At 58.9% G+C, this 23095-nt stretch overlaps 2 protein-coding genes across 4 annotated transcripts in view; both read left to right on the forward strand.

Annotated features, from left to right (window-relative positions):
- SSH2 (slingshot protein phosphatase 2) overlaps positions 1 to 15210 on the forward strand; it is a 99890-nt gene extending 84680 nt beyond the window's left edge. For both annotated transcript variants that reach the window (XM_086763445.1, XM_086763446.1), the window contains 4 exons: positions 13 to 159; positions 2556 to 2756; positions 6649 to 7492; positions 8834 to 15210. In XM_086763445.1, coding sequence (XP_086619571.1) covers positions 13 to 159; positions 2556 to 2756; positions 6649 to 7492; positions 8834 to 10822 — 3181 coding nt within the window. In that variant the 3' untranslated portion in view covers positions 10823 to 15210. The remainder of the gene's footprint in view (positions 1 to 12; positions 160 to 2555; positions 2757 to 6648; positions 7493 to 8833) is intronic.
- A 1552-nt stretch (positions 15211 to 16762) lies between these two features.
- CORO6 (coronin 6) lies at positions 16763 to 22735 on the forward strand. Of its 2 annotated transcripts, XM_086763142.1 has the most exons (12): positions 16763 to 16992; positions 18897 to 19096; positions 19722 to 19844; positions 20299 to 20428; positions 20511 to 20692; positions 20824 to 20943; positions 21152 to 21271; positions 21640 to 21744; positions 21826 to 21971; positions 22055 to 22112; positions 22194 to 22421; positions 22537 to 22735. In XM_086763142.1, exons 2-12 carry the CDS (start codon positions 18899 to 18901, stop codon positions 22657 to 22659), a joined length of 1533 nt encoding a protein of 510 aa, XP_086619268.1. In that variant the 5' UTR covers positions 16763 to 16992; positions 18897 to 18898; the 3' UTR covers positions 22660 to 22735. The 2 variants fall into 2 exon arrangements, with proteins under 2 accessions (XP_086619268.1, XP_086619267.1); XM_086763141.1 differs by lacking the exon at positions 20824 to 20943 and having other exon boundaries at positions 16765 to 16992.
- The last annotated feature ends 360 nt before the right edge of the window (positions 22736 to 23095 follow it).

The following is a 23095-nucleotide window of genomic DNA, read 5'->3' on the forward strand; positions in this document are numbered from 1 at the left end:
GTTTCCACACAGGGTGCGATATATTTTGAATGTGACTCGAGAAATAGATAACTTCTTCCCTGGGCTCTTCGAGTACCATAATATTCGGGTATATGATGAAGAAGCAACAGATCTTCTGGCTTACTGGAATGACACCTACAAATTCATCTCCAAGGCGAAGTAAGTCTCTTCAGAACAGAGCAAACGATGAGATGTATACTAAGTATTTTCTATTTTCCTACTGATTTTCTTAACTACTGTTCCTCCTTGCCTACCTGGGATCAAAGCATTTTCATTTTGTAGTTTCTAATTGTTAAGAGTTGTCTTCCACAAATTTTCGTTCTTGCAGGTGCTTGTACAGGTAGCAGGTAGGAGTAGTGAGGGGTTTCTGCCCACTTGCAGTCCAGGCAAACAGCGGAGGAGATCGTTCCTGTACTAGAGAGCTAACAGTTTGCCTGCTGCTTAGGAAATGCCATGGATCTGCAGAGATGCTGGTGGGAGGAAAGGGCAGTAACAAATCAAACAGCTTAATAAAAGTAAGAAGCAAAACCTTATAAACTGAGCACAAGCATAAGCTGTTCCCTGCATTGTGAAGTTGTGTGACGAAGCCCAGTCTGAAAATGATTTCTTGTCGTGCAGTGCTCCAGAGCAAACTCTTCCCTTTGACAGGCGCGAATGTCTGTGCAGGTCTCCGAGCTGTCGGTTACGGTGAGCAGTCTGATAGCGGATGCTGAAAGTAGGGCCTTTCTACTGCAGAGAACTGCATCCCAGTTACGTGAGCTGTCTCCGGTTATTTCAGCAGCCTCCTTAAGGGAAAACTGGTCAGATAGCAAATGAACATATGTTGCCTTCAGAGTATTACTTCCATTATAGAAGTCTGTCATCTCTTAACCAGAGCTGGTGCTCTGGCAATTTCTCACAGCCTTTCCAAGCAGGCTTGTTTGACTGTGGCTCTCTTGAGCCAGTTATTAGAGACTTATTTTATTTAAGATGGTTTCTTTAAAGGACATCATTGTATTCCCTTAAGTATTGATTTTGAAGTGCTGTCATCCTCAGAAGTATTCTCCTGCCCAGAATATTTTCCATTGGAGTTTAAACGATTGGGCCTCAGTACTGTGTCTGGGGTGATGCAAGTTAATAATCTTCCAAATTGGGGCAATTACTGTACCCCCTTCTTTGCCCTGTCCGCTTGTTGTGTTTGGGGTTTGGTTTAGGTTGTTTTTTTAGTCCCCAAAAGCATTGCAATGTTTTGACTAATTTGAGTTGCGAAGTTGGGCAAGTCCTGGAGCGCTCTAAAAGCAGCTGTAGCCCAATATACCCCAGCAGCGCTGGCGTCTCTCGCTGGGTGTCCAGGGCGCGTGGATGCAGGTACAGGCTCAGACAGCTGCGAGCCGCTGAGGTCTGAGCTTGTCGAGGCGCATGACTCTGTGCTGCATGGCCTCTTGGTTTGTCCTGTGGGATCTTCACGTGGCTGGCAAGCCAGAAAAACTAGCACCTAAAGGAGAAAGTGAAAGGTGCCAAACCCAGGTTCCCTCAGCCTGCTCCCTGCCAGTGCTGCCCAGCGCACAGAGTTCTCAGAGAAGGGCTGTAGCTTTCCTCCTCGTGTTTCATGGCAGACAAAATTTTTTTAATTCCTTGGAGCAGGGTGCTGGCTGCCCTTTCAGGCTCTGCACCAGCCTCACCAAGCAGGGTAGCTGCTCGTTGCGCTCAAAGGCACTGTTTGCTTTGCCTTCAATAAGTAAGAAGAAATTAATTAAAGCCGAAGAATCTTCCATCTGATTGCAGTGGGGCGCTGGGCTGCAGCTGTCATTTGGGGTCTCTGCCTTCAGCCGTGAGGAGGTCGTCTTTTCCATTTGGACAGGCACCGAGGTGAAGGACTCTCGCAAACAGAGCGGGGAGGGTGAGCGTTCTGCATACAGACAGTCACAGTCCTGAGAAATTATGGTATCAAGAAAAATCTGCCAGGGGCTTTTGACTGGATTTGCACTTAGCGATGTTTTGAGAGGTGAGGATGGGAGCTGGGTGAGGTTTCGGAGACCTGACTAAAGCAACGTTGGTCTTGTTCAGCCAGTTGTCAAACCAAATAGTACGCTGTCAAAAGTTTGCGGTAGAAGAATATCTCGGTGCTAGAGGCTGCCCTGAACTGCGCAGTGTCTTCCAGGGATGTGTTTCTAAGCTGTGACGCCACGTTTGTGGGATAGGTGGCCTTTTTATTTGGAATACTGCTTGATAGCAGTGGGCCATCTGAGCTGAGCTCAGGGATGCTGCATTAGTCTTCAGCGGTCTTCATAAATCTCTGTGAACAACTGATGTTTTTCTGCTTTGTGATAAAAGCTTCAGAAAAGCTGTCATAACAAAATCTGTTAAGAATATTAAGACCTTGTTCTCCACTTTCTTTGTGTATCTTGCTCCAGTTTGTAAACTGGATTATCAGATCACATCCCAGACTTCAACTGTGGCCGCAGTGTTGAAAACGTGTTTGATAATGCTCTGGTAAAGAAGTTGCTATTTTCTTAAGCTTCTCAGAGGCCATGTTTTTTATTTAATGATCCTCTTTTGTCTTTCTCCCACTTCAGGAAAAATGGTTCTAAGTGCCTGGTGCACTGCAAGATGGGAGTGAGCCGCTCGGCGTCCACGGTGATCGCCTACGCCATGAAGGAGTACGGTTGGAACCTGGACAGGGCTTACGACTACGTAAAGGAACGGCGCACCGTCACCAAGCCCAACCCCAGCTTTATGCGGCAGCTGGAGGAATACCAAGGGATCCTGCTGGCCAGGTGAGTGGCAGGAATGATCCTGATTGCCCACGTTAAGGCATAACACTTAAATGATTAACCCCATTATTCTAATTAGGACTTCCATCACTGCGTTATGTAAACTTGTGATCGTTTTGGGAAAGATAGCGCTCTGTTTTCATGGGTTGTCTCAGCTGAGGCTGGGAAAATGGGTGTAATAAAGAGCTTTTAGGTGGCTGTTTGGCTTCTAGGATGGCTGTTTTTTGGAGAGTAGCATCCCGTGAACTGCCGTCCATATGCAGCATTCAGAGCTGTGCAGACTCCAGCAGAGATAAATTATGTCCCCGTTGCTCGTAACATCGCTTGGCAGGGAACTCGCTTTGTCTCCGTCCCAGCCTCGCAGCTCCCTGTTGAACATGCCCCTCCTCAGCAGCTGGTCTGGTTTTATTTAGATCCCTTTGGTAAGTGTCGGTGTGAGGGGAGGGGACAGGATGTTCTGTGCATTGCAACCACGCTGTTTATTCCTGCGTGGGGTCCTGAGGCTGGTCTGGACCTGGGCCTGGGTACGGGCAAGTGTGTTGTAATCCCAAGCCTATCACCTGATTAGCAAAAAGACATAAATATTGCATGTTTCTGAGAAATCCACTTGTAAGCTGTGTTAAGCAACGTCTTCACGTGATCAGCTGGAAGGAGGTAGTGATACTGTATTTCTCCAGATTACGGTATTTTGTTTAGGATCCTGCTGTGCTTTGCCAGGGAGCAGATCTGAAGCAAGCAGGATTACCCAAGCTGAGCCTCCTGCCACAGGAGGTGGCTCTTAGCAGTTGTTTCTTAGCTTCTTGGTGCTGTTCTTCACAGCAGCTCAGGCACTCGTGCTCTCCTTAGGGCATGCTTCTCACCTTTGTCCTCTGCTTCGTTTTGGATCTGTCCTATCCACGTGCAGAGACCTCCCTTCCCTTTTTCTGTGCTGGGGACTTATCGTTCCTCCTTTGCTCTCCACCTGCTTCCTGCAGTCTGGCTCTCTCTGCTGCTGGGCCAGGTCTGGATTCCTAATTTTTACACCAAACCCCTGGTGTAAGCTCATCTGTCACTCAAGTGTGCTTCCTCTTTCCCTCTGTCCAGATTAGCAACCTGAGGGCTCCTCTCAACCTATTCCCTGACCAGGTGCACTTACAGGATCTTTGTCCTCCACCTCCTCCCGTGCCTACGTTCCTCTCCCCCTGCTCCCCGAGCCCTGGCTGCCGTAAGGACCTCCTTTCTCCCTGAAAAAGCAGCCAAGTAGTATTGAGTGTCAGGATAGATCACAGTGGAATAGATATTTTAAGAAATTGTGCTCTTCTGGACTGAAACCCTTCGAGACAAACACCACACCTGCCTTTGGTGCCTCGTGTGACACCAAAGGTGCTGCTGGGACCAGTTAGTAAAGGTCAGTGCTTAACTCTGAGCTAGAGGTGACTTGACCAGTGTGGTGTGCTGTGTAGGATTGAGCAGACTGGGAAGTCAGATCTCACTGGGCTAGACTGGATGGAGGGAAAGAAGCTTTAGAGACATAGAAAAACACACCAACATCCTTCGCCACAGGTTGGTGAACACATGTGAGGAGCCCTGGGCTGGTGGCAGATGGTATATTGCATCTTCAGGCCCTCAGCCCTGCAGCTGGTTTAGGTAATCTCAGTCTGGTAGCTGGTGGCACCTCTTACAAAGCCACTCTGTACAAACATTTTGATTAAGGATTTATTTTTTTTCTTTCCTGTCTTCCAGTAATTTATTTCTCAGGAGGTAAATCGTCCTTGCTATCATTTATATGGTGTGTGGCTCCCCTCCCACCTAAGCGCACCACTGCTCCTGGCCTGCTCTGCAAGTCCCCATGCAATGGCACGAACAGGATTTCTTGTGAGGTTTTAAAAAATGCAAGAGCAGTGCTTTACATCTGTGTGGGGAGGTCTAAAAAGCCTGCAGTAAATGAAGCTTCCCTGAAGCACGGAATGGCCTCTGTGCTGCAGGAATAGTCCCTCTTTATGTGGTTTCTTAGCTCCAAACTGCTTTTTCTCCTCTATCTTCTCTGTATTATTTAGCTTTGCCCTCTGGCTCCTAGCTGCCTTGTTTATTGCTGTGGTATTTCAGGACAGGTAAAAAAAAAAACAAAAACAAAAACCCAGCAGATTCATGTGACTGCTCCAGTTTCAGAGGGAAGGTATGTGAGGGCAGCCATGTGCTCGCACTATCTAGTTACGGTTTTGTGTTGGGGTTATAGCAACTGGGATATATTTTCCAGCTGTAAAATGAAAACCCCCTGCCTGCTTTTAGTCACAACAACAAGCGTGTTTTGCTCTTTGGGACTGTCACACTTCCTGGGGTCGGTTAAACTGTCCCCTCCTTCTGGTGATAGACACAGAAAGGCTGAGCCAGCTCGGTTTCTTTTATGAGTTATGGATAAATTATGGGAAAAGAGAGTTTGGGATCCTCTGTGGCTTGTGCACAGAATCAACAGCGATGGTTTTATACTGGAGCCTGGAGAGCTGGCTGCAGCGTGGTGGGAGGTGTGGGGGCCTCGTGGACACAAGCTGGCCAGCCCTGCTGCTGCCCCCAGACCTGGTGCCGTGCCTGGCGCGCCAAAGGCCTGGGCTGCCGTGGGGTATTCTCCCCGGCGCCAGGAATGCTGGAGGGACGTGGGAAATCCTTGGTGTCCCATACACAGCCTCAGCGACAGCCTGCCTCACAGACAAGCCTGGTTCTGCTACCAGTGTTAGACTTTGCTCCAAAACCCAGTAGAGACAGAGCACGTGCACCCCAAGCAATGCCTTTGGCCTCTAACCTTGGCCCTCCTCTCCTCTGAAAGGGCCTGATCCTGCCCTGTGTCGTACACGAAGGTTGTAGCTGATGCTGGGGTTGGAAAGCTGAATCCACGATGGGTTATTTTCCGTAGCCGTTGGGCACCCACAACTAAACTGGTACGTTATAATTAGTCCAATAGCATCTGTTAATTCCCTTACTGCAGCCAGGGGATGTGTCTGGGAGTGCCTGCTCGCGCTAGCCAGGGCCTGGAGAGGTTTCGCAAGGTGTCCTGCAGACCCAAGGACCTTTCTGTGGTATCTGCTCTCCTCCTAGGGGCAAACGGTGGAAGCACAGCCCCGTGGCCCTGGGCACTCAGCAAAGCCCTTGCAGACGTGGCTAGCTGGTGTGGTGTCACTGTGGGAAGTTGCCTCCTTTGCTCTCTGTAAGCCTGCGGGCATGGGCTGGGCTTTTTTGACAGGTGGAGGATGAAGGAAGGTGATGCAATGCCGCTGGCAGTTGCTTGGCCTTGTGACTGCTCAGACCTTCCTAAAGGGGCTTTCCAAGAGCTGAAGAACTCTTGAGCTTCCTTCCTGTGAAAGGCGGGTGGTGTTTTGTGCTGCTTGTTGACTGTTGAGGATGTCTTCTGTGTTTTACCCCCACCCACTCACCCCACCCTACCGTCCTGGTTACCCGAGCCCAGGTATTGATCACTGAAGCTATTCAAAAGAAGGAGCTGTAGGGGAAATTGGGCTTCGTCCAGTGTCCACCATCCACTCACATCCAGGAGAAGGGACCGTGTCTCTTCTGGTCATTGCTCACTGCTAGCAAATGGACAAGGGCTTGCTGGCTGAGATTCTGGCTACCAAATTCTGTAGTCAGTTAAACACTGCGTTTGTTGAGTAGGCGGATAAAATGCTGCTGGGAAACACGTGTGTGAAGCAGAATGGTGCCGTGGGACTCAGCTGTTGGGAAGTGGCTTGTTATTGGATCCTCTTCAGGTTTGGCCCTGAACTGTTCAGGTGAAGCTGCACTTGTGGTCAGTGACTCCAGTATTTGCCACCGTTTTTCATGTAGGTTGCATCCTCTAACAACAAGGTGGGGCTGGCTCTGGTCTGTGGAAACACTACTCAATGTTTTCATTGGCTTTTCTTCCCCGCAGCAAGCAGCGGCATAATAAACTGTGGCGCTCACACTCCGACAGCGACCTCTCGGACCACCATGAGCCCATCTGCAAGTCTGGGCTGGAGCTGAACAAGAAGGAGATCACCACCTCGGCTGACCAGATCTCAGAGGCCAAGACCAACGACAACCAGCAGCCCATGTCTCCCCTCTACTCGGCTGAGCTAGACAGGGAGCAGCAGCTCTCGGAGGATGCGAACATGATCGAGGAGACGTGCGTGAAGGAGAGAAGGATCCGCCTAGAGTTTACGTGTCGGGACTTCCACGCTGAGCAGATGGAGGACAAGCTGAACCTGAACAATATCAACGGCTGTACGGCAGGATGTTGTGTAGACTCTGTCCCCCCTGATAACTGCCATGCTTCTGAGGCCTTAATGCAGCTCCAGCACCCCTTGGAAATAGCCGAGTTTCCCGATTTGACGGTGGACGATCTAGAAAAAGATGCCCTTAAGCCTGACGTGAACGTGCACTTGGTTCCCATGGAAGAATTCACTTCGTCCTTAAAAGACTTTCCCCAGTCCCCAAACCAAAATTCCCTGACTCTCCAACAGAATCCCCAGCCCGAAGTGACAGACCTCAGTTCAGACAGAATCGATTTCTTCAGCGCTTTGGAGAAATTTGTGGAGCTTTCCCAGGAGAGCCGGTCACGCACCTGCTCCCATTCCAGGACAGAGGAGCAGGGGAGTGGAAGGAACGGGGTCTCAAGGGTGCCGGTGCTGGAAGTGCCGCCTGCCGTGGATGAGGGTGCAGATCCTCAAAGGAACAGCTCTGGAAACTCTCCCCAGGCATCGGATGACTCTTCTACAGATGAAGAACAACAAAAGGTTAACAGAACTTGCTCATTTTTGGGTTTTGTTGTGGTGGTTTTTTGGGTTTGTGGTTTTTTTTTTTTTTTTTTAGGACCTGCTGCACGAACCTATCTGTGAGTAATTCTCTTGCTGTGGGGTTGCTGTGGACAGGGAATTTTCTCCTCCTGGCTTTCACCGAATAGAGTGGCCGTTTGGGGAAGGGTTGGTAGATGTTTCCCCTTTCCTTCACTGTTAGATACTTGCCCTCTTCTGCACTTTTTCCTTAAACATCTGTTCACTGGCAGTGGCAGGGCGACTGACTGAGTCGACCTTGACCTGACCTGCTGTGCCGTTCTCATGAGAAACTTATTTTTGAGTTGCACATCAGGAGAGCAGATAGGTGGGACTTGACCCAGTAAATCAGCTGAACCCTGAGCTGCCAAGGCCAGCCAGCATCCCCAGCCTGCATGGAAATTTGTCTGACTTGAGAAATCCACCAGAGAACGGGACAAAACTGGCACCTTTCCCTGGCTGGGAAGCACCAGCGTTGGGATAGTAAATCAAGGCAGATGTAGAGCTTCCACTGACGGAGGGAGAAAATGAGCCTCTCCAGGCCTGGGGTGATGGGACTGGGCACGTTGTGGCTCATTTCTCTCCTGGGTAGAGAGATGTTCCTGACAAAATTTAGTAACCTCTGAATTGAGGTACCTTTCTCTTGTAATTGCTTTTCACCCTGCAGGGCTCTCGCGGGGATTGATGATGTCTGGGGCCATCATTTTCTGGGACCCTCTCTTATTTAAATTCCACGCTGCATTTCTTGAATCTTTTCCATCTCCATGTGAGGCGACGAGGCTCTTCCAGATATAATAGGCCAACGCTCTCTCCAGTGATTTGGCATAAAGAGTGTCTGTGCAGATCGGGGAGCCCCTCTGGCCGTTTTCCCCCGGGAAACCGGAGCATTTCAGTGCTCGGTCATTCTTTATGCTGTTCAGTCTTGTACCTGAGCAGAATCTTTCATGTTTTCAGTTCAAAACTGCACTTTTAGCAACATCAGGATTTTTTGTTAACTGGGCTTTTCTTCATTTAAAAATAAAAAAAAAAGGCTAAATTTCCCTTGGAATTGACGGCAATTAAATGAAGGTTCTGAAATCTGAGTCTAGGTGAAAATCTAGCCTGGAATATATTAAATGCAGTCCCAGAGACAATAATGCTTCTACACTAGTGATCACGGTACTTGTCATCTGTCCCCACGCACCGGCACGTGCATTTTTTTTTTTCCTTTGGGGCTGTGCACCCCCGTTTCTTTTAAGCTGCTGCCCTTTGCTCTGTGGCAGCACAGCTGATCCACTCCGTAATTCTCCTGTTTCTGTGTTGCAGGAGGTGCCCGAGCTGCCTGGGGCTGGCCATCTGACGAGATCCCACTCGGAAAATGCCATTTCTGTGAAGGAAATTGTCACCGAGATTGAGTCAATCAACCAGGGAGCAGGACCTGCCCAGCAGAAGGAGGGGTCAGCCAACCTCACCCAGACACCAAAGAGGAACACGGTGCACGACCTGCCGGTGGAGGCAATCTGGGCGTCGGAAAGGGTGGAACAGAGCGAAGGAGCCTGTGCTGGACACCAGGAAAAGGAGAAGGACTCTCTGCAAGCTGAGCAAGAAGCTGCCCCTTCCCTGCAGCCATCTTCTGGTAAATCAGACCTGGAGGAGAGCAGCCCCGGCGGGGAGCAGCCAGAGCCTCGCGGCTCTGCCAACCCTGAGCCAAAGTGGTGCCCTGGCTCTGTCCGGCGAGCCACCCTGGAGTTCGAGGAGCGCTTGAGACAGGAGCAAGAGCACCAGCACACGTCCCCGGCCTGCATCTTACCCACCCGCAAGAACTCCAGGAACGACTCTCCCGCTGCTGAGCTCCTGCCGCGGGGGAAGAGCGAGGAGCCACCCCTGGAGCTGGCTGTAGAGGGTGAGAAGGCACCGGATCCAGGCGCTGAGGAGCCGCTGCCGCCTCCCGGGGCAGAGCTGCCTGCAGGCAGGCCCCTGCCTGCACCCCTCACCTCCCCTGCGCGCGAGTCCCTGCCTGCAGAGCCCAGCCTGGCACAGGAGGGAACGGCGCAAGAGCACAGGACGGTGGTCTCATTTGATGCGACGGAGGAGCCATCCCTGCCCTCCCTCCTCCCAAAGAGAATCGAAATCATCGAATACACTCCCACGGTTGAGTCTGCGGAGCAGCCTGACGCAAGCTGTGAGCAGGGCGGGCTGGCCGCGGCCATCCCGTCTTTAGATGAAAACTTGAACCCTTCCTTCTGCGCGGAGAAGGCCCCAGCCTGTCTCAGACCCCTGGCGCTGGTAAATCTCTCGCTGCCGGAGCATGCGGTACACAAGCAGGCCACCTTTGCCGCGGGCAGCCCCGGCGAGGAAGGCGGTGGGTCACCTGTTCACCTTGGTGCTGCTTCCCCCTCTGCCCAGGTGACCCCTACGCCTTCGGCCGGCCTAGATCGCTCTTCTTACCCCTACGTAATTCACCTGGAAGGCGTCACCGAGCAGAGCACGAGTACAGACGACGAGCCGGTCGCGCCGTGCGGCGTTGAGGGAGACCCAACTCCCCCGTTCAGGGACAGCCCCAAGCCTCTCTGCGGGGGAGGTGCCGGCACCTCGAGGCAGCTGAGCGGCGAGGACTTCACCGGCCAAGGCGCTGAGAACGTGGACCTCCTGGACATCTCTTTCCTGTGCTACAGCCTCCCCCACAGCTCCAGCAGCCACAGCGTGGAGGAGCGCAGCAGCAGCCCTGGGCTGGTCAAGCAGCGAGCGAAGGAAATAGAGGCTCGAATCCGGCACGCGGGGCTCACCACGCCCTCCCACATGAAACGCTCGGCATCCTTGGCCAAGCTGGACTGCCTGGACCTCTGCAAGGACGACTTATCCGAGAGGGAGTCGGCCTCTTCCGACGCCAACCCAGTGCTTCTCACCTGCGTTGCCCTCGGTCGAGGTTTTCGCGGGGGGAGGTTGGAGAGGGGCTCGGAAAGCGTGTGCGGAAAGCATCACCTTTCCTCCCCGGAGCCCGCTAGGCATTTTGTGGAACAGCTCAGAACAGCCGAGTGCATTGCCCAGAGCAAGCCGGTGGAGAGGCCGCTAGCTCAGTACGCCAAAGAGTGCGGCTCCAGCCAGCAGAGCTTGTTTTCCGGCGCGGATCCGACGTGGACTAGCTCCGAGGAGGGTCCTGCGCTGCTCCAGGTGCAGGTCCTGGACTCCTTGCCTCCGGCTCGAGGTCTGGCTGTCGCACCGCGGCAGCAGCACGGGAGAACTCACCCTCTGAGGAGGCTCAAAAAGACCAATGATAAAAAGCGGACACCCAATCCCCTCTACAATACAATGTGATGCTGAGCCCTCGGCTGTGATTTCTTACTGAGAACCCGCGGTGTCGCGTTCACGCAAGGGGCAGGTGTAATATAAGGAACATGCACTTTATTGGTTAATTTTATATATATTGTCATTTTACTGTTCCTGGCGCATGTAGGTGTGGGTTGGTTCTTCTGTGTGTGACTCTGACTGCAGGACTGTTTGGTTTTTTTAAAGTTTTTTAACTCAGATAACCTCAGATGTTCTTTTTTTTTGTTTTGGTTTTTTTTTTGTTAGTTTGTTTTAAAAGAACACCTTTGTCATATGAAAGTTCACGTTGGCTTGCTTTGGCAAGGTGGAGTTTTGCTTAGAAACAGGTCCTAGTTCCTCACTTGAATTTTCCCCGTGCCTCGAAACCGTGCTGGGCGGTTGTTGGGGTGAAGCCCTCGTAAATGTGAAGGCTGTGCCAAGGTCCCTTTGTTCGGCCTTTCTTTTATTTCTGCAGACTGGAACTCCACGGTGCTGGGGGATGACTCTCAAAGCTGCTTCAGGACAAACCCCCGGCCCGCGCTGGGTCGGGCTGGCGCTTCCCCCAAAGGAGCGCGCAGGGGTGAATCTTCCCGAGAGCCCCGGCCGTCCTGGCTCCAAGATCAGCGCTCGCCTCCGTTTTGTGGTGAGGTGGAGCAGAGCTCCTCCACAGCTGCCCAGCTCGCCTCTCCTCGCTCCCCAGACCGGCGGGTGAGAGGAGAAGCCCCCCAAAGCCAAGCGTGTTCTTTTAAAACAAACACCTTCGTCAGGGTTCAACCCTCCTGTTACTTGAATACTGCTGTGGGCCTTCCCAGTTCATGGCCATATCATCTGTCCTCTGCCCTCCTGCTGCCTCCCCTCTGCCCCAAAGCTGGGTTTTGGTTGGTTTTTGTTGTTTGTTCTTTTTATGTCTCGTGCTGCCTGAGTGTTCCTCTCCCCTCTGCTGTGCTCACGGGCACTTCTGGTGGCTCCCAGACCTGGAGCTGTGATCATTGTTACACGAGGTGTTGCCCCTACTGAATGCAGAGCTCTCCTCTCTGCTGTCACTCCTGACGCTCGACCCGGAGGGAAGATCTTTTCTGGAAGTTTTTTCTTTTTTTCCTTTTTTTTTTTTTTTTTTTTGCCTCAATTGTATATATGGTATTTATATAGATTTTTTTTTTTTTGTCGTTTCTATGTTTTGTTTGTTTTGTGTTGGGTTTTTTTTCATGGTTTTTTTTTTTTTTTTTTAAAAAAGGGCAAGACTGCATTCTGTAAACTGGAAAACAAAACCACCTTACTGAAACTCAGTGCTGTTCTTTGCAATCTGTGCAGAAATGGGAGTGGATTTGCCGTTGTCAGCCGTCTTCCCTTTCCAAAAGCGAGCCTCGATGCCGGCCTTTTCCAAATGCATCCCTTCTCCTCCTGCTCCCGTTACCCCGCTGCAGGAGGGGAGCTGCGTGTCCGCCCGTCTCCCTCCCTGGTGAAGCTGTGTTTCGGAAGTGCCAGTCGGACGTGGAAAGCCGTCGGCCGCTCCGAGCCATTCTGCAGTTTCTTGCTTTCCCCAGAGAAGCTGCGTTTGAAGGTGTCGTAGTCTGCTCCAAATTTCAGCAAATTAATTTTACGGTTCCCGAGCAGTTTGGCTAAATCGGAGCTCCTGGTTTCCAGCCGTGCATATCGGCAGATTGTACGTGTGCTGGAGGAGCAGAGGGAAAGGCGCTCGGCGCTGGCAGGAGGGCTCTGGGTCCTGTCTGCGGCCCCGTGGCAGAGGAGCGTGTCTGAGCTGGTGCTTGGCTCTGGCCCAGACCTGCCCTCCGGGGAGGAGCGAAGCGGGGAGAAGATGCAGAATGGCTCCAGCTGCTGAAAGCCCAGCATGGAGAGGACGCGGTGTGGGAGGAGCGGCGGACCAGGCCATGCCTAGAAAGCAGCGCTGATGCTGCAGAGCCTTGCAGGCTCCGATGGGACGAGCGCATCTTGAGCCGGAGAGGAGCGCCCAGCACCAGAGCGCTGCGGAGTGTTGGGAAGCAGCGTGCCCTGGGGAAGGGGTGTCCGTAGCCCCCCAGCTTGCCCACAGCCAGCAGCAGAGGATAGCCTGGCAGTTTGCAAGGTAATCCCACCTCGCTGCCCTCCCGTAGCCCCCAGGGACCCTCCTGCACCACTTTGCGGAGCCTGCGTGGCCGCAGCCCGGCCGTGGGGCCCTGTTGATGGCGGGAGCTGGCGCTGTGCTCCGGGGTTGTCACCCGTGCTAGCTGCAGGCTGGAGCCCGGCCCGAAGCAGCCCAGCAGAGCCCTGTCTTGGGTCAAATAGCACCTCATCCCAGGCCGTGCCAGTCATTAGAAGTCACCCAAGTCCCTGGCCCGGGAGGCCAGATGCTTCTTTGGGACTCTGAGAGACATTTGGCCTCTCCTAGCCAGCTCCAGCTGGCTTCGGAGCTGGGCAGGCAGCGTGGAAAGGCCAAGTGGCTCATGTCATCTTGTGAAGGACGATTGCAGTCCTTGCCTCCCCCGCAGGCCTCACCGGGCTCTGCTGCCCGCCATGCCCGAGCCCAAGGACGCGTCCGCCTGCCCCTCCGCGGGTGGAAGGGATGGGGTGCCACCGCACCTGCCCTGCGCTGGAGAGAGCATGCTTGGCTGGCAGCATGTCCCGGGGACAAGGATCTGCTTGGGAGGGGAAAGCCCTCTGTGTAATTTGTTCCCTTGAGAGGGGAGGAGGAGGAAGAGAATTGGGTTTCTTTGCCCAGCTTGATCTCAGAAGCACCCCATAGGAAGGTTTTTCCATGCAGGCCAGAAATGCTGCTTCCCTCAATGCTCTGCTGCTCTCCGGGTGCTTTGGCCGGGGAGAGCGGCGAAGGGGCAAAGGCCCTCCTGGCGATGTGCTTTGCTGTCCCCTTGTCCTTGGCACCAGCCCAGCACAACTGGTTTTTCTCTGGGAAGCCTGTGAACAGGTGGAGGGAGTCGGGGAAGGTGGTTCTCTTGCAGAGTTATAAAAGCCTTGGAGCTCTGGAGGCTCTGACCTGGATGACAAAAAGGGGAAAGGGCTGGAGGGGGCGCGTCTCTGGGAGCCCGGTGGCCTCCTTGGCCAGTGTCTGGGCAACGAAGCCACCACGCCCCTGGCATCAGAGGTTTCTGCCTGGAGACAGTTGTCCCTTCTCCGTGCCGGTGGCTCACGGGTGGGTGGTGGCTCGCTCCCGGTCCCTGTGGCCGCCCCACGAGAGGTGGGTGACCTGCCGAGCACCGTGGGGAGCGGCGCCTCCGAGCGCTCGGCAGCTGACGAGCCTCTCTGATAGAGGGGGCTGGGGAGAAACGTGTTGTTTTAAGGGCATTTTTGTACAAAGCAACTGTTCTTCTGGTCTCTTGCGAAGCCCTCTCCGGAGGATGCTTTGTTGTTTACATTGACTCCTGTACAATATCTCAGCCGACGCTCCCCCCTCGCCCGCCCCCTCTGCGCCCGTACTGTAACCTGTGAACCTTGCACAAACGGATAGTGCGTGCGTGAAACTGGTTTTTACACTGCGTTCTGTTGCACTTGACGGTGTGTGTGTGCGTGTGTCCGGTCTGCTTGAGAAGTTGTGACGTGTACAAATCTCTCCCTTTCGGCCCTTTCCTGGGGGCACGGTCCCAGCGGGTGGCAGGGGGTCCGGGGGTGACGCCGCTTCTGGCTCGCGTGGGTGTCGGGACAGGGATCGGCCCCGTGTCCCTCTGCCGGCAAAGGCCTGGTGGAAGGTGTCCCAGCCCAGCTCCGGCTGCTCCCGAGGATCTCCTGGGAGGAGTGCGCCGCTGGGAATCGGCACGGGCGCCAGCGCACTGCACCTGCCTGGGGGTCTCCGAGCGCGCCCCCACAGCTCTCCAAGCCCTACCTGCCGCTGGTCCCCTGCTCCTCTCCTGCCTTAATCTGGTCTTGGCTCCACGCAAAGCCCCACACTTCTCCCAAAGGGGTGGACGCCGCAAGCCCTTGCTGGCGTGGGGCAGAGGCGGGCGCTGGCCTGGCGCAGGAGGGGTCCGGGCTGCGCTCGGGGGGCTCTCGGTCACCCTCCGGTAGTGCTGCCAGAGGTGCTAACAGCCCGCCCGCGCTGCAGACATCGCTGTTGGCACAGAAGCGGGGGCCAGTGCCTTTTTCTTTTCCTCTATGGAGATGTGACGTCCGTGCGCTGGTTTGTAGGGATGGCTGCGGGGCCGGGCAGTCCGGCCGCACTGCGTGCTGGAGCGCGAGCCCTCCTGGACGGCTGGCGATGGAGTTGCAAACCGGGGACAGGAGCGCTTCTGTTTGCCCCCCCTGGATCTTCCTGGGTGGCTGAGATCGTCCGCTTTCCCCCTAAAGACTTTGACTGATGTGCTCAGCTGTTTTTAAATGTGAACTTGTGCACTGATGTGCAGATTCAATGTTCTTGTTACCGAATGAATAAAGTTTTATTTTGAAGATGATGTGGGTGTCCTGCCTCCTGTTTGGGAGCTGAGGGCAGTGAGTGACCCACGCTGCTGCTGTGGGGGATCTGGGGAGCCAGAGCGGGGCTGTTCGCTCGTGTCCCCTGCCCAAAGCGTAGATGGGCTGATGCCATCCCAAGGGATCCGAGCGGCGGCCAAGGAGCCACGCTCCCAAGAAAGACGCCTTTCGGATCCTGCTGCAGTTGCAGTGGAGATGCTGGGGGCTGTGTATATAAAATTGCTGGGGTGCTGCGGGTGCCCTCGCTGCACTACTCCCTGTTGGGGAGGGTCCTGGGGTTTAAGCTCCGAGGGGGACGCAAGGTTTTAGCAGGGACCCTGCACCAGACCCGCAGCGGCTGGCCAGGGAGCTGAGCCCAATCCCAGCTCCGAGTAACGCAGCGCAAGGGGAGCTCAGTGGTGGGAAACAGCCCCTCTCAGGTGGGGTGGTTTTGCTCGGTTGTGGCAAGAAACTGTCGCAGCGGTCTGTGGGCTCCCTCCGGCCCGCCCGGCCGCGGGGAGCAGGGGGGCTGTGAGCAGGGGGGTACAGACAGCCAAATGCCCCGGAGCTCAGCCTCACCATCCCTGCATGGACCTTCCTGCTGGGCCGGGGCTGAGCGCCTGTGGGGCCAGGGGTGCTGGGCCGTCCCTGCGGGGCACAGCGGGGCCAGCAGTGTCCCTGGGGTGCCCCGTCCCTCTCCGGCACCGGCCGGGCAATGGCTTCCCGGGGCCTTTTCTCTGCTTGCCGGGGACGTGGCTTGGGGTCAGGGACGCAGGATGCGGGGCTCGTTCTGTCCCCAAGGGCAGAGCAAGCCGGGGCCACGGTGGGACGGGGCAGGCAGGGGGTGCCCCTGCAGCCCCCTCCCTCTCTCCCTGCCACCCCTTTGGCTGGGTGACCGAGGATGTCACCTTTTCCCTGCCTTTTTGCCAGCGGCCCCCTCCTGCCCAGTTCAGCCAATGCTCGTCCCGCTCCGCTCGGTGCCCTTGTAGGGTCCAGGGCCTCGCTGCCTTTCCAGGAACCGCAGGTCCGGGCCCAGCGATCCCTTAATCCCCTTGGGCCGGGGCATCCCTGCGGGGCTGGGCTCCGCTGGATCCCAAATCCGGCTTCTGATCGCGCCTGTAAGCACCCCGCTGGGGTGGGGTGGGCTCACCCCCGTGGGCTTGCAGCCCCCTTGCCGCGGGATGGGGGAGCTGGTGACCCCACGGGGTGCTGTGGGTGTGGGGACCCCCGCGACCGTGGTCTCCGTGGGGCCAGGCTGTCCCTAGGGTGCCGGGGGGGACCCATCACAGGGTCGCAGCCCTGGGCGGAGGTAACCCCGGGGGTGCCGGCAGCCGGGGGATGCAGAAGGTTGGGTTCCCCCCAACACTTTGGGGAGACGCTGCCTGGCAGGAGGGGGCAGAGGGGCTTCTCCTGCCCCCCTCCACCTCCCCCCGCAGACCGAAGGGCTGCGGACACCTCTGGGCCCCCTGTTTTCGGGAAGGGAGGGCTGGCGGGGGGGCGGGCAGGGTGCGGAGGCAGGCGGGGCCGGGCCGGGCCCCCCCCCCTTTCTCCCGGTGCCCGCCGCGGGGGGGGCTGTGCCGGCCCCGGCGCCCGGCTGGGCTCAGCTGTTCGCTGCGGCAGCGGCAACAGCGCGGGGCCGGGCGGAGCGGAGCGGGGCCGGGCCGGGCCGTGCCGGGCCGTGCCGTTGGCGATCGTAGAGGAACCGGACCCGACAGCACCGAACCGAGCCGGGCGGAGCCGAGCGGAGGGGGCAGCGCCGGGCGCGCAGGGGCGGCGGAGCGCAGGTGGGAGCCGGGGCCGGGGGGCTGGGGGGGTGGGAGGGAAGGGAAGGGGCGGCGGGGCGCTGGGCCCCCCGGGCCCCCCGGCCCCTCGCCCGCCCGCCGCCCGCGGGAGATGGCTATATTTGGGAAGTGACCTCTGGTCGTTCCCCGGCAGCCGCTGCGGATTCAATTGTGGCAACGTAATGGCACGGCCGGGGTGCGGGGAGCGGGGAGCGGGGCTGTCCTGCCTCGGCAGTGCCTTGCACCCCGCCTGGGTCACACCCGCACCCCGCCCGCACCCCCGTGCACCCCGCCAACACCCTGCCTGCGCCCCATCCAACTGCTGTGCCCGCACCCCGCCTGCAGACCGCTAGCACCCCGCTTTCCCCACGCCTGCACCCCGCCTGCTCCCTGCTAGCGCCCCATCCGGTCCTGCCTGCACCCCATCCGACCCCGCCTGCACCCCGTTCAACCCTAACCGCACCCTGCCCGCACCCCACCTGAACTCTGCCTGCACCCCCTTCGGCCCCGCCTGCACCCTGCCCAACTCTGCTTGCACCCCACCTGTACGCTACCCAGCCCAGCCTGCACCCTCCGTACTGCCTGCACCCCGTGCGACCCTTCCTGCACCCCAAACCTCGCCGGCACCCTTTCTGCACCCCGCGCCCCACCTGCACCCTGCCCAGCCAGCCAGGCCGTCTCCCCCTCCCAGGGCACCCCAAGCTCTGCTCCCACTGGTGACGGGTGGGATACCCATGGGCATCCCCATGGAGCCCACTCACTCCTCCCCAGGGCTGGGGCCTGTGCCTGGGGCCTGGGGGTGACGCTGGCACCCGGCCCCCTTTGGTCCAGGGCTCCAGGACCCCTCAGCGCCTGGCTCTGACCCACACCCGCTCTGCCAGGCCAGGGCGATGCTGAAGGGCTGTGGGGACCCCTGGGGACACCCTGGGACCAGGCAGATGTGGCTTGGCTGGCCGCTGCACGTGCCCTGGCCAAAAGCCACCGGCCAGGACGCCAAGGAGCAGCCCTGCTCCTACCTCTGCCCTCACCAGGCCCCTCTGCCCACTCCGGGCCATGCTTTGGTGGCTGGGGATGGCCCCTGGCAATGGCGGGGGCCCCAAAAGAGCATGGGGGAGTCCCTGGGGTGGCCAGTGGCTCATGGGTGCTGCAGGGGCCCAGCTCTGGGGGTTTTGGGGTCCCGAGAGGTCCCAGGAGCAGCGTAGGTTTGGGATGGAGATGAGCGATGGCGAGCCAAGGGCTGGAGACACCAGCAGGGCCATGCTGAGCATGGGGGGGCTCCTCTGCACCCCGGCATGCCCATGGGGCTGCGTGGCTGAGCAGCGTCAGCACCAGGCGGGTGGGCTGGGGGTGCAGAGTGGGTGGCACACGCGGAGTCCTGGAGCAGAGGGGCCATGGGTGAGGCGTGGGGTGGCTGGCACCAGAGGCAGAGCCTCCCTCCCGGGTGCTGGGTCAAGCCAGGCGACCTCAGGCCACCGAGGATGCGACAGAAGGGGACAAGCTGTGACCCAGTGCAGGGCACCTCCACATCCTCCGCAAACTCCCCTCAGCCCCGCTTCTCTACCGCAGCGGCTCGTGTGCCAACCCTACTGCTGGCCGTGGGGCGCGGCACAGCCGCAGGGCATGGCACAGCCGCGCACGATGGCACAGCCGCGTCCCTGCCCAGCCATCGAGTGACTCTGGCCGTGGGATGCTGGTCCCCAGCACGTGCAGCACCCACAGGACAAGGGCTGCCCCCAGTTCCTGCCGTGCAGGTCACCGTCCTGCACCCTCATCCCGCCATCTCGTGTCCCCAGGATTCCCCCTGTGCCCAGGACAGCGGTGGTCTCTTGGAGCGTGAGGCGTGAGGGAGCCGAAACCCCTCCGTGCTGTGCCGAGGGGAGGTTGTGGCCTGACCCTGTGCCCCCCAGCCATGAGCCGCCGCGTCGTGCGCCAGAGCAAGTTCCGGCACGTCTTCGGGCAGCCGGTGAAGGCCGACCAGATGTATGAGGACATCCGTGTCTCCAAGGTGACGTGGGACAGCTCCTTCTGTGCCGTCAACCCTAAGTTTGTGGCCATCATCGTGGAGTCCGGTGGCGGAGGGGCCTTCATGGTCCTGCCCCTCGCCAAGGTGAGCGGGGAAGCTGCCGGGGTCTGACCACCCCCAGGATGTACTGGAGGGGACATGCTGGTGGATTCTGCTTTTGAGGGGCTGCTCTGGCCCCAGAGCCCCCCAGCTTTGCCCTGACATTCCCATGCTCACACAGGGGCTCGGGGTGGAGGCAGCCTGGGGTGGTCATCAGCACCCGCGAAGGGTGACGTCCCGGGGGCGCCTGAGGGGATGCACGAAACCCCTGGCTGCTTTCTCCCCAGCCCAAATTCTCCAGGAGCACGCAATGCCTGGAGAGCAGCCCAGTGGGGTGGGGTGCTGCCCTGCCCACCCCAGGAGAGGGGTTGGGGACCCCCTCCCTGCCCCTCACCGTCAGAGGGGACACAAAACAACCCCACCCCGGGGCACTTCAATCCCGTCTGCGTCCCTGCGGAGCCTCGTGCTGAGTGAGCCCCATTCCCACTGTGTGCCTCAGTTTCCCCCTCTGAGGCCAGTGCAAAGCTCTGGTCACCGCCGGGGTCCCCTGCGTGTCCCCACTTTTGCCACAGCCTTGCATCGTGGCCGGGCTGGGGCTTGGGGGCACACCTGGCTGGGTTTTGTCCCCTCCCGGCCACTGGGGACTGATCCCGGCACCTTGGTGTTACAGACGGGACGGGTGGACAAGAACCATCCGCTGGTGACGGGGCACACGGCGCCCGTCCTGGACATCGACTGGTGTCCCCACAACGACAACGTCATCGCCAGCGCCTCCGAGGACACCACCGTCATGGTGAGGGGCCGGACCCTGGGCGGGAGGGAGGCTGTGGGGGCTGGGGGAGCGGCGCGGAGCATCCCCCCCCGCCCCGCTTCGCTGCCTGCGAAGTGTCACTGGCCTATTTTTAGCCCCGGTGCCATGCGTTCGCGCTGGCGGCGGCTGCTCTCTCCATGATGCAGCAGTTTGTGCTAAATATACCCGCCCCGGCGACTCAGCACCCAGGAATAGCTGGGGGGGCTGAGGGGCTGCACCCCAGCCGTGCCCCCCTCCCTGTGCCCACCAGCACCCCAAGTGCCAGGGATGCACCCCGGGATGCAGGCGCTGCCGCCGTCCCTGTGCCGCCCTCCCCGCCATCCCAAGCTGGGATTAAGGATGAGGTTAATTGGCTCCGAGGCGCTCAGCTGCTTAGCGCTCAGCCGCAGGGTGATCCCCTCCGCCCCACGCCCCGTTCTGTGTGTGTGTCCCCCAGGTGTGGCAGATCCCCGACTACGTCCCCGTGCGCAACATCACCGAGCCGGTGGTGACACTGGAGGGACACTCCAAGCGGGTGGGCATCATCTTGTGGCACCCCACCGCCCGCAACGTCCTGCTCAGCGCAGGTAAGGGGGGCCCGGGACGCCCCTCCTCAGGGTGGGGCAGGATCGGTGGGGTGACGGCATCCGCCCCGTGGGTTCTCCGCAGGCTGTGACAACCTGGTGATCCTCTGGAACGTGGGCACGGGGGAGATGCTGCTGGCGCTGGAGGACATGCACACCGACCTCATCTACAACGTGGGCTGGAACCGCAACGGCAGCCTCCTCGTCACCACCTGCAAGGACAAGAAGGTCCGGGTCATCGACCCTCGCAAGCAGGAGATCGTGGCGGTGAGTGCCCCTGCCGTGTCCCCCCAACCGTCCCGCCGTGGGATCCCCCACCCGTGCCTGCCTGACCCTACTAACCACCCGCACCCGTGCGTCTCTGTCTTTGGTTTTTAACCCGCTAACGGCCGGCGCAGGAGAAAGACAAACCGCACGACGGCGCCCGCCCCATCCGCGCCATCTTCATGGCCGATGGCAAGATCTTCACCACCGGCTTCAGCAAGATGAGTGAGCGGCAGCTGGGCCTCTGGGACCTGGTACGAGATGGCGGCTCCCGCCTGGCCAGCGCCCACCCAGAGACGTGCCGGGTGCCGGGGGTGCTCTCCGGCAGCACGCGCGCCACAGGAGCATCGTGCACTTCCCAGGAGCAGGACTCAGCGGCTGTTTTGGGGGACAGATCCGGACCCCCGCCTCCATTATCCCCCCTGCCCCTGCCCCGTGCTGACTCTCTCCCCCTCTCTCCAGGAGAGGTTTGCCCCCCACGAAGGGCTGCGGCCCGTGCGGGCCATCTTCACGCGGGAAGGACACATCTTTACCACGGGCTTTACCAGAATGAGCCAGCGGGAGCTGGGCTTGTGGGACCCGGTAACGAGGCCGCATGGAGTGCTGCCCTGGGAACTTGGCCCCCCCCGACCCCCTGCCCCCTCCCCACCCCGGGCTGGGGTGCCTGCTGCATCCCCCCGTCAAAAGATGCCAAGTTCCCAAGTGTGCCGTGCTGTGCTGGGCATGGGGAGGGGGCTGGGGCGGGGCATGGAGTGATGGGGGAGCAAGCCAGGCTGGGGTGCAGGTAAGCAGGAATGGGGCTGGGGGGGGCATGCCAAGCTGCCTGCCCAGGGGATTGTGTCCCCCAAGGATGGGGACGAGCCCCGTCCCCGCAGTGTGCCGTGGCTAACGCGTGTGACTAACCGGGATGGGAGTTTCGGGGTCACCGCTCACCCCTTCTGGCCCTGCAGAAAAACTTCGAGGAGCCCATCGCCCTACAGGAGATGGACACCAGCAACGGGGTCCTGCTGCCCTTCTACGACCCCGACTCCAGCATCGTCTACCTCTGCGGGAAGGTAACCCCCCCCGCACCCAGACGCGTCCCATCCCGTGCCGCCCCATCCCTGAGGGCTGACACCCGTCCCGCGCACCCGCAGGGTGACAGCAGCATCCGGTACTTCGAGATCACGGCCGAGGCGCCCTACGTGCACTACCTGAACACCTACAGCAGCAAGGAGCCGCAGCGCGGCATGGGCTTCATGCCCAAGCGTGGGCTGGACGTCAGCAAGTGCGAGATCGCCAGGTGAGAGCCCTGGGGGGGACGTGGGGGGAGGCAGAGGGGTCGGGGGGGGGCGGCTGGACCCTGACCTCCTCTGCCCCACGCAGGTTCTTCAAACTGCACGAGCGCAAGTGCGAGCCCATCGTCATGACGGTGCCGCGCAAGGTGAGCGCTGAGGGGAGACGGGGGAGGATCTGGGGGGGGGGGGCACACCCCATCTCATCGCCCCCCTCCCTCGCCCCGCAGTCAGACCTCTTCCAGGACGACCTGTACCCCGACACGCCGGGCCCCGAGCCGGCCCTGGAGGCGGATGAGTGGCTGTCGGGGAAGGACGCGGAGCCCATCCTCATCTCGCTGCGGGACGGCTACGTCCCGGTCAAGAACCGGGAGCTGAAGGTGGTAAAGAAAAACATCCTGGACAACAAACCCCCTCCAGGCCACCGCCGCAGCCACTCCACCGACCCCGAAATCTCCGTGAGTGTCCCGGGGATGGGGACGTCGTGGCGGGGCTGTCCCACTACCTGGAGTGGGGCTGGGGGGGGGGGCGTAGTGGGCTCCCCAATGACCCCGTGTGTGTCCCCTCCCGCAGCGGCCAGCCTTGGAGGAGGTGCTGGAGGAGATCCGTGCCCTGAAGGAGATGGTCCAAGCGCAGGAGAAGCGCATCTCCGACCTGGAGAACAAACTCTGCCAGTTCACCAACGGCACGGACTAGCGCGGGGGCCACGGCCACGGGCAGGGCGAGGACTGCCCCGGCCCCCCCGGGGATTAAAGCCGAGTCCCCCCCCGCAGAGGGCAGGAGCCCAGAGCCGTGTTCTTTCCCCAGGAGCCGAGGCTGCAGGGAGTGGGCGGGGGGGGGTCAAACCCTGACCCCCGCCATTGGCATCGGTCGCATCCTGCTCCGGGGGTGGCCTGGCACATCGACACCCCGCTGCCAAAACCACGGGGTGGGGGGGTGGGGGAGATCGCGCTTTGGTGCCCACAGGCTGCTCAGCATCCCTCCTCAGGGACCTGCAAGCCGGGCACCAGCATCCTCCCAGGACGGGGGGAGGGCGGGGGGCTGTCAGGTGCCTCCGGCCAGGATGCGCTTGGGTGCGGTGCTCCATGCCCCCCCGCACTGCGCCTCTGCCCTATTGCCCCCCTCAGCGGGG

The sequence above is a fragment of the Chlamydotis macqueenii genome, chromosome 19 (assembly GCF_036417535.1).
Source record: "Chlamydotis macqueenii isolate bChlMac1 chromosome 19, bChlMac1.mat, whole genome shotgun sequence".
NCBI classification, from domain to species: domain Eukaryota; kingdom Metazoa; phylum Chordata; class Aves; order Otidiformes; family Otididae; genus Chlamydotis; species Chlamydotis macqueenii.

Bases quoted from the DNA above. Each gene is read 5' to 3' on its own strand.
- CORO6 (XM_086763142.1), top strand. From the start codon at position 18,899: ATGAGCCGCCGCGTCGTGCGCCAGAGCAAGTTCCGGCACGTCTTCGGG. The intron at 19,097-19,721 runs GTGAGCGGGGAA...TTGGTGTTACAG, and splicing joins TGGTCCTGCCCCTCGCCAAG to ACGGGACGGGTGGACAAGAA. The intron at 20,429-20,510 runs GTAAGGGGGGCC...GGTTCTCCGCAG, and splicing joins CAACGTCCTGCTCAGCGCAG to GCTGTGACAACCTGGTGATC.